Source organism: Corythoichthys intestinalis, chromosome 7 (assembly GCF_030265065.1).
Source record: "Corythoichthys intestinalis isolate RoL2023-P3 chromosome 7, ASM3026506v1, whole genome shotgun sequence".
Taxonomy (NCBI): domain Eukaryota; kingdom Metazoa; phylum Chordata; class Actinopteri; order Syngnathiformes; family Syngnathidae; genus Corythoichthys; species Corythoichthys intestinalis.
The window spans coordinates 30,126,401-30,136,853 of record NC_080401.1 but is presented as its reverse complement, the minus strand read 5'-3'; the positions used below and the strand labels follow the sequence as shown (position 1 = coordinate 30,136,853).

General features: G+C 38.7%; 1 protein-coding gene across 3 annotated transcripts in view; it reads left to right on the top strand.

Annotated features, from left to right (window-relative positions):
* Nucleotides 1-6,614: 6,614 nt before the first annotated feature.
* Nucleotides 6,615-10,453, top strand: part of LOC130918368 (glypican-1-like) — a 61,903-nt gene continuing 58,064 nt past the window's right edge. The window contains exons 1-2 of one of the 3 annotated variants that reach the window (XM_057840043.1): nt 6,621-6,721; nt 6,801-6,971. In XM_057840043.1, coding sequence (XP_057696026.1) covers nt 6,830-6,971 — 142 coding nt within the window. In that variant the 5' untranslated portion in view covers nt 6,621-6,721; nt 6,801-6,829. Of the gene's footprint in view, nt 6,972-10,453 lie in introns of all 3 variants that reach the window. The other 2 variants (XM_057840042.1, XM_057840044.1) reach the window with 2 other exon arrangements.

Below are 10,453 nucleotides of genomic sequence, written 5' to 3'. Positions count from 1 at the left end.
CTTCTAGCTGTTAATGGATTAAATTACGTTTTTTTCCCACCCCATGGCAGTAAATCAAGATGTTCATTTCATCAAAACTGGCAGGCCAGTGAGAATGTGATTTAGTTTCAAAATGTCCTCATTAAACTAGAGCTAAGATGATATATAACAAGTTATGCTACTACCTGTAAAAATACATAATCAAAATTTGATGAGACAATGTGTTTTTTTACAATCCAACAAATAATCAACGTGTTACTTTTACTACTTAGAAAGTCCATTTTAAAGTGCTGATATCTAAAAATAGATATCTAAAAATCCAAACCTAAAACATAGTTAATAAGTTATAATTGCTCATTGAAAAAAAAAGATTAAAAAATCAGTTTTTGTGGTAGTTAACACAGTTGTTGAATAAAATAGGATTTTTAGAGCATTTTTAGGGATGCATATTTTGTCTACCTTGCTTCTTATGCCTACACAACTCATCTTACTAGTCTTCGAGGATTCGTGAGAGCGTGTGTGGGCAGAAACCTCTCTTTTAGCCACATTTTATGCACACCTCACTACTACCACCAGGCACTCTGTGCGCACACATGATGAAAAAAAAAAAAAAAATCGTTGACTTAACACCCAAATAAGTAAGCGGAAATTCTAAAAATTAAATTGATGTAATCCAAATTTAAACTAAACACCTCCTCGAAACATAAACTTATCTTCATCAAATACAACCCAAAAAAACTAAATACTTGAAATGGCCTAAGGTTATTTATATTAGTTTATATCATGGTATTATATCAGTAAGAAAAATAAATTTCTATCATTATTTCATGTGACACACATTTCAAACACACACAATATTAAGATTAACGTTTTTATTCGGGATAAATAAAAACTCATCTGAATATAACATTCATCACTGGCCATAAACATTTTTACTTGAATGCCCTCAATCACAAATCACACGTCCTCTGGTTTGCTCAGGTCCAAAATTGATCTCAGTCTTATCACTTATTTTCACTTATCGTCACTTATCTTTAAACATATTTTATGTACAGTGGTATGAAAAAGTATCTGAACCTTTTGGAATTTCTCATATTTCTGCATAAAATCACAATCAAGTGTGATTTGATCAAAATCACACAGATAAAAAAAACTGTGTCTGCTTTAAATAAAGCCACCTAAACATTCATAGGTTTTCATATTTTAATGAGGTTAGTATGCAAACAATGACAGAAAAGGGAAAATAAGTAAGTGAACTCCCTGCCTAAGCAGATTTAAAGGGCAATTGAAATTTTACCAAACAATTGAAGTCAGGTGTGTGCCCAATCACTGATGAGTGGTTTAAAGCTGTTGTGCCCAATATAAAACACACACCTGGTAAGAATTGTCTTGATGAGATGCATTGTCTGATGTGCGTCATGGCTCGGTCCAAAGAGCTGTTTGAAGACCTGGGATCAAGGATTGTTGATTTGTATAAAGCTAGGAAAGGATACAAACCCATCTCTAAAAGTCTGGATGTTCATCAACCGACAATCAGAGAAGTTGTCTACAAATGGAGAGAGTTTGGCACGGTTGCTTCTGTCCCAAGGATTGGCCGTCCACCAAAGATGACGCCAAGAGTTAAGCGCAGAATACTCGGAGAGGTAAAAAAAGAACCCTGGCTAATGACTTATAGAAATCACTGGCACAGTCTAATATCCATGTGCACACAACAACTATATGTAAAAACTATGGCCAAGAATGGTGTTCATGGGAGGACTCCACGGAGGAAGCTACTGTTGTTGAAAAAAAACATTGTTGCTCGTTTAATGTTCGCAAAAAGGCACTTGGACACACCACAGATGTTTTGGCAAAATATTTTGTGGACTGATGAAACCAAAGTTGAATTGTTTGGGAGTAACACACGTCATGTCTGGTCGAAAAATTGAACAGCTCACCAACATCAACACCTCATCCCCACCGTCAAGCATGGTCGAGGGAGAATCATGATTTGGGGCTGTTTTTCTGCCTCAGGGCCTGGACAACTTGCAATCATTAATAGAAGAATGAATTCAAACGTTTATCAGGATGTTTTGCAGGAAAACCTGAGGCCGTCTGTCAGACAGTTGAAGCTAAAAAGAGGATGGAAGCTGCAACATGACAATAATCCAAAACACAGAAGTTAAACTTCAAAATGGTTCCACAAGAACAAAATACACGTTCTGAAGTGTGTAAGTCAAAGTCTAGACTTGAACCCCATTGAGATGCTGTGGCATGACCTAAAGACAGCGATTCATGCCAGACATCCCAGGAGTCTGACTGAACTACAGCAGTTTTGTAGAGAAGAATGGGCCAAGATTAGTCCTGATCGATGTGCCAGACTGATCTGCAGCTACAGGAAGCATCTGGTTGAAGTTATTACTGCCAAAGAGGGGGCTGACAAAATATCAAATGTGATGGTTAACTTATTTTTCCAGCTTCTGTCATTGTTTGCATACCATCCTCATTAAAAGTGTCAAAGTATCATTCTATCAGTGTTGTCCCATGAAAAGATATACTTAAATTTCTGCAGAAATGCGAGGGGTGTACTCACATTTGTAATACACATGCATATTGGCAAAAGCCGATAATGACAAACCGACGTCTATATTATCCGATATCATTTTAAAATGCTTTTATCAGTCTATAGTATATCATCGGCTATCCGATAATATCGGACAAGTTTTGTTAAATCTACACAATCCTATGGACGAAATGTTGGAATTTAGGATGATAATGTCATTTAGAGCTTCTGCTAGTTTTTAGGCCAGCGGAGAAGCCTTGCTGCCCCTGATCAATCACCCCTTCCCTGGGGTAAAGCTAAAATATTATTTACTGGACACAAAGACTATTGCCAATTTCAAGGTAAAATTATAAAGAAACAGGAGTTTCCTCTCTACCAAGTCTCCGTAAATGTGACCTTGTTCATATCTTTTTGCTATCAAGGTTGGATCAGCTTATTGATTTGTGAGAGTTCCTGTCTGTCCTTCATCCCTTTGCATGGGTGATACAAAGATGTTGAAAATGTGATGATGTTCAAAGTAAATGCCTTACATATTTATTTTCACCGAAGGAGCTGAACAAAATACTGTTCAGAATATGGTCTGACCCCATTGTTGTCTGACGTATCACAAAAACATAAATCAATGGAAATATAAAAGTGTGAGATTAATCATGGGACAGTGCTTCTGTATGTCAGCAAACAGCAAAAGACATTTTAGTTGTCGTTGACATCTGTTAAAAACTGTATTTCTATACATACCATTTATTCACCTCCACTCATCTTGGATGTAATAACAAATTCTAGCAAAGTACATGTAGCTTCAATATTATTTGTAGATTGTTGAGATTCCTCCATTTCTAAGGTGTCAGTCAGACTTCAGGATTGCTAGCATTGACCTTTCCAGGCTGTGCCACGGAAAGGATGTTGGATGTGGCGAAAGACTGCTGGGTGTCAGGCAGCTCATCCATCAAGTCCACTGGTGCTCTCAGAGTGAGAATGAGAACATACTAACCCCTCCATCAATGACAGAACCCCTCAAAGAAATGCATGCTTGGCTTGCATGGAACATCATTTTGCTATACAGTACCTACGTCACGTGAAAGTGATCATACACTCACACTGTACACGTCTTACAAAAAAGCAAAAAAATGCTTTTGATTGACAATGTGACAATGTCAGAGAAATGTGATATTTTTCCCCACCACTGCCTTCCACAACTACTGTACTAGTATATGACATTTCTGTGCATTGCTTTCTCTAATTAATGAGGGCAAAGAACATAATAAGTTGAATATCAGGGAAGCTGTTTGAACATGTATTCGATATGAAGAACATTATATATATATGTATATATATAAATACAGTGCCTTGCAAAAGTATTCGGCCCCCTTGAACCTTGCAGCATTTCGCCACATTTCAGGCTTCAAACATAAAGATATAAAATTTTAATTTTTTGTCAAGAATCAACAACATGTGGGACACAATCGTGAAGTGGAACAAAATTTATTGGATAATTTAAACTTTTTTAACAAATAAAAAACTGAAAAGTGGGGCGTGCAATATTATTCGGCCCCCTTGCGTTAATACTTTGTAGCGCCACCTTTTGCTCCAGTTACAGCTGCAAGTCGCTTGGGGTATGTTTCTATCAGTTTTGCACATCGAGAGACTGACATTCTTGCCCATTCTTCCTTGCAAAACAGCTCGAGCTCAGTGAGGTTGGATGGAGAGTGTTTGTGAACAGCAGTCTTCAGCTCTTTCCACAGATTCTCAATTGGATTCAGGTCTGGACTTTGACTTGGCCATTCTAACACCTGGATACGTTTATTTTTGAACCATTCCATTGTAGATTTGGCTTTATGTTTTGGATCATTGTCCTGTTGGAAGATAAATCTCCGTCCCAGTCTCAGGTCTTGTGCAGATACCAACTGGTTTTCTTCCAGAATGTTCCTGTATTTGGCTGCATCCATCTTCCCGTCAATTTTAACCATCTTCCCTGTCCCTGCTGAAGAAAAGCAGGCCCAAACCATGATGCTGCCACCACCATGTTTGACAGTGGGGATGGTGTGTTCAGGGTGATGAGCTGTGTTGCTTTTACGCCAAACATATCATTTTGCATTGTGGCCAAAAAGTTCCATTTTGGTTTCATCTGAGCAGAGCACCTTCTTCCACATGTTTGGTGTGTCTCCCAGGTGGCTTGTGGCAAACTTTAAACGAGACTTTTTATGGATATCTTTGAGAAATGGCTTTCTTCTTGCCACTCTTCCATAAAGGCCAGATTTGTGCAGTGTACGACTGATTGTTGTCCTATGGACAGACTCTCCCACCTCAGCTGTAGATCTCTGCAGTTCATCCAGAGTGATCATGGGCCTCTTGGCTGCATCTCTGATCAGTTTTCTCCTTGTTTGAGAAGAAAGTTTGGAAGGACGGCCGGGTCTTGGTAGATTTGCAGTGGTCTGATGCTCCTTCCATTTCAATATGATGGCTTGCACAGTGCTCCTTGAGATGTTTAAAGCTTGGGAAATCTTTTTGTATCCAAATCCGGCTTTAAACTTCTCCACAACAGTATCTCGGACCTGCCTGGTGTGTTCCTTGGTTTTCATAATGCTCTCTGCACTTCAAACAGAACCCTGAGACTATCACAGAACAGGTGCATTTATACGGAGACTTGATTACACACATTTGGATTCTATTTATCATCATCGGTCATTTAGGACAACATTGGATCATTCAGAGATCCTCACTGAACTTCTGGAGTGAGTTTGCTGCACTGAAAGTAAAGGGGCCGAATAATATTGCACGCCCCACTTTTCAGTTTTTTATTTGTTAAAAAAGTTTAAATTATCCAATAAATGTTGTTCCACTTCACGATTGTGTGCCACTTGTTGTTGATTCTTGACAAAAAAATTAAATTTCATATCTTTATGTTTGAAGCCTGAAATGTGGCGAAAGGTTGCAAGATTCAGGGGGGCCGAATACTTTTGCAAGGCACTGTATATATGTGTGTGTGTGTATATATATATATATATATATATATATATATATATATATATATATATATATATATATATATATATATATATATATATATATATATATATACACACATATATATATATATGTATATATATAATATATATATGGCGGAAAACACAAAGCTGAAAAAGCAGTTTCTGCTCTTGCACCCCTCTTTAAAATAAACTGCTATATTTTAAGCCAAAAGAACTGTTGTGTTTGATAGAACAGTATACTGGACTGTCTCAGAAAATTAGAATACACAATATTCTAATTTTTTGAGACAGTCCTGTGTATATATACAGGACTGTCTCAGGAAATTAGAATACACAATATTCTAATTTCCTGACTGTCTCAGGAAATTAGAATATTGTGTATTCTAATTTCTTGAGACAGTCCTGTATATATACACAGGACTGTCTCAAAAAATTAGAATATTGTTGTTCTAATTTTCTGAGACAGTCCTGTACATTAATCCACCATTTAAAGCAGGGGTGTCCAAACTTTTTGCAAAGGGGACCAGATTTGGCGTGGTAAAAATGTGGGGGGCCGACCTTGGCTGACGTCCTTTACATAGAACAATATACAGGACTGTCTCAGAAAATTAGAATATTGTGTATTCTAATTTTCTGAGACAGTCCAGTATATATATATATATATATATATATATATATATATATATATATATATATATATATATATATATATATATATATATATATATATATATATATATACACACATACGTGTGTGTGTATCCTTAAAAAAATTTTTTAAAATTGTACTTCAGGGAAAAAAGGTAAAAAACCCCCAAACAAATATGTATTTTATATATCTCTTCCAATGATAGATCTAAATAAATATATTGAACGAACAAACAAACAAACAAACAAAAATAAAAAACGTAATTTAATTTGTTCTTTTTTTGGGGTGGGGAGACGCTACTTCGCGGTTTTTCACTTATCGCGGCAGGTTCTGGTCCCCATTAACCGCGAAAAACGAGGGATCACTGAATTTAAAGAGGTCTCTCTCTCGCTCTCTCTCTCTCTCTCTCTCTCTCTCTCTCTCTCTCTCGCTCTCTTTGTCTCCGGCATCCTTTCGTCTTCGAAGTAGGGGCAGAGGAGGGGAAAAAGGTGCCGGGTGTACCCGACACCTACCTACAGCTGCGCGTTGTTGTTCCTTTGCCGCAGAAATACAACCGGCTTCCCGGTACACTCTGGCTAAACAACCGCCACCGCACCTGTGACAAGGACTCGTTGTGAAGAACTCCGATTTTTGTCTTTAGCAGCTAGGTTTACTTGGACTACACTTGGAAAGATGCTCGTCCTGGTGCTCTCTCTGCTGCTGGGTCTGACTGGAGCAGCAGGGCAGGCACCGGACAGGAGCTGCGCTGATCTGCGCCAGTTCTACACCGGAAAAGGCTTTACGCTGGCCGGAGTACCACAAACGGAAACCTCCGGTAAGTTCTAAAAAAGACGCACACACGCGCGCTCGCATACGTTTATTCACCTGAACTACCTTTCCTATGAAAACTGTCTCTACTGACCTTTGTGTGAGTGAAATATAAGCCCACTGACAATGAGAAAAAACAAAAAACAAAAAAAAAACAGCTTGGTTTTCATTTGATTTAGCGTTTCAAATGTGATTCTGCTCTGTTGATTTTCTGTTGATAAAATACTGGGCTCCTTATACTGCAGGCCTATATGTAATTGAATCAACTTCATAATTGTGGAATACACCCATTTCCAAATTCACTGGAAAATATCTTGGTGTTGCACCCACTGAAGTTTAGATATTTTTATTAAAAGAATGGTAACCTTTGCAGCAAGGAGTGACCAAAGTGTCTTGAGGCAGAATACCAATCAATAATTGACTTATATTGTTGTGTGTGCCAGTGGTGGGGTCTATATATACATATGCATGAAGAAGCAAATAGCTATTCATTAAATAAACCACAATGCATTTTATAATTGTTTTAAGACAAAGACGGAATTGCAGCAAATATATGCCAATTTCCATGTGGGTACGGCATACTGTATAAACTAAAGTGATCCCTGACTTTGGCATAAAATAATACTAGAAGTAATGTCTGTACTAGAAATCTGCAAATGTTTTAAACAACACAAAAAAGTTGGGTTTAACAAAAAAGGGTGTTTATATTCAGGCATTCATTTTATTCCAATATTTTTTAATTAACTAGTCAATTATTCTGAAAATCAGACTATCAGTCAGACTGAGAACTGGTCAGTCCACCTGTCTGTCAGCCAGACATCACACTTCACACATTTGGATTAAACTGTTTTAACTGTGAGAAGAGAAGAGCCAGGAGATTGGTAATTTCCTTGAAGGCTTGTGTCTTCGATCATTTAGGGGTGGACAGCGGCAGTAGCCTGGAAAGATGGAGACAAAAGACTCTGATGCGCCTGTGTGCAAGCTGTGTATGATGCAGAAGGTCGTGTACATATGTCTTGTGTGGTGAGATATGAAGCAGTTTGTGTGCGTGGGTGGTTGATGCCGAATGCGATACCAACACAGAGACAAGAGGGAGGCATGTAAATGCAGCTTGATCGAGTAATTCATGGGCAGACGGAGGAAGGAGGGAAAGACACCAGAGGATCGGCAGAGGGATGGAAAGAGAGGGGGAGAGTAAGAGAGAGGAGGGACAGATATAGTCAGACAGAGAAGTGAGTCACTCAAGGTCTCAGCGGGTGCTTCAGGGCTATAGCCAAAGAAGAGTCCAACACAGTTCACTCCATCCTCTCCATTAAAAACTCATCTTTTATTGACAGATGAAAAACACAATGCCTTAGTCTCTTAGACCATGATCTGCTCTGGTTATTTGAGCAAGAGTTTTGCCTTCCCCTGAAATAATTGAAACTGACAAGCAGATAGGCACAGAAAGATAGCGACAGACAGTAGTATCCCCATAAAGAGAGACTATTCATTTTTGTAAGAGTACAGCAGCTGTTGTCCTTAGGGAGGAATACTTATATTGCAAGTCTGTAGCACTTAAAAAGATTTGTTGAGCATGGACTCCGGAGAAAAACAATATTTTGATGCAACTGGCTGCACAAAAGCTGGCAAATCCGTCTTGTAGTTCAGAGGTCGTGGATTCTTCCCATGCCTTGCCTTCAGGAGTTTTCATCAGATAATTCTGATTCCCGCCGCATTCAAAAATAAATGCATAGTTGAACTGAAGATTTTAAACTACCTGTAGGTGACAATGTGTGTGTCAATAGAGAGTGGATAGCAGTGGCAGTCATGTCGGAACTGGGGAATCTTTTTACTCCTTTATTCCAAACCATGATTTGATGCCTATTATTATTTTTTTGCTGTAATATTTAAAAGTGGTATACTGTATAAAAGAATGGTTAACTACTTTATATACCTGTAGTGTTACAGTAATAGGTAGATAGGTGGGTAGGTAGGCAGGCAGGCAGGTGAGCAGGAAGGTAGATAGAATAGAATTGCTCACATTTTTTTTCCTGCAGCCTCAATCACATTTTCTGGTCACTTGTTGCTAGGCAGAATTCAGTCATGAATGTCATACAGCCCAATGAACAAAAAGGGCATGACTATTGTATCCGTCAAGCTATTTTAATGAATAACTATGCGTTGAAAGTGCTTTCTCCCTGTACAGAAAGGCCAACAGAAAAACGTGAAAACTGATTAAGTAAGAATATTGTTCTAATAACTCATTATATCATTGGAAATATACCAGCATCAATTCTGATAGGCACACTTGTACAAAAGTTAGAGCAGCGTTGAAGAACGTTGACGCAGTGGTCGTCCAAGGAAACAATGTGGCAGATGAAAAATACATACAAAACCTATTTCTCTCAAGTACGAGAGGACGCTCCCATGAGGTGGATCGGAGGGGCTTTAGCCCAGGCACCTCTCCCCACTTTAGCCTCCTGCCCGGATAAAAAGGAGGCTCTTCCCCAGGAGCCACGCCAAATAAAAAGTGGGACCCACTAACCACCCTATTATTAAGGTTTCCAGGTTCCTGACTGGCACCCATTAACCCAACACTGTGAAGGTTTGTGTGGGCAGGGAAGTGCAGGATACTGCTTCCCCGCCGTCTAACCCCCTCTCCCAGCCTCCCTAAAAATATATGCTGTACAGTGGTATCTTGGGATAAGAAAGCTTCGGTACGTGAAAAATGTACTTTATGAAAAGTTTTTGGAGCTTTTTTTCCACTTCATTTTACGAATAATTATTCACAAAAGATTACGTACTGTAATCAGCAATGCAATAATGTGACTGCGTTTAATTAGAATTGTAAACAAATAAAATACACACACTATAATGTGCTACACAATTCTCATGTATACGAAACAAACGAATGATTTGACTAACAAGCGATGCTGTATGAATGGCTGCTGAAGTTAGCTCGTGTTTGGCACTACTTGTTTGCTATGAGCTTGAGTACTCATGTGATAACGTCTGTAGAATCAGCTGGGACCTAACAAACTAGTTACACTTAAGCGCCACTAGAGGGTTACAAAGCATTACAAATGAAGATAGGCAATCAAAGGACATGACAGCAAATTTAAAGTGCGTATCACAGCAAAAAGCATGTTTATTTCATATTTCCCGCGGTATTTTATGCTCCTGAATGAAATGGACCGCTTAGATGTGTGTAGAAGCGATCGTTTTATTTATTCAATTTTTAAATCCCGCGCCATTAAAATGAGTGACTTTTGGCTTCAGTCTCGAATTGAGGACGAATCCGAATGTGACGTCACCCAGGTCAGCATCTCAAAATACGCATCACGCCAGCCAAACGGCTGCAGGGTTTTGTAGCTGCACCAGCGAGAGGAGTGTCAGCCTTTTTGGGTTTCAAAAAGTTCCCGTTCACCCCGAAATTAGCCAAAACAAGTGTGCGACAACAGTGGGATCATTGGATTTACGAGGAAGTGAGTAAACATCGTGTTTTGT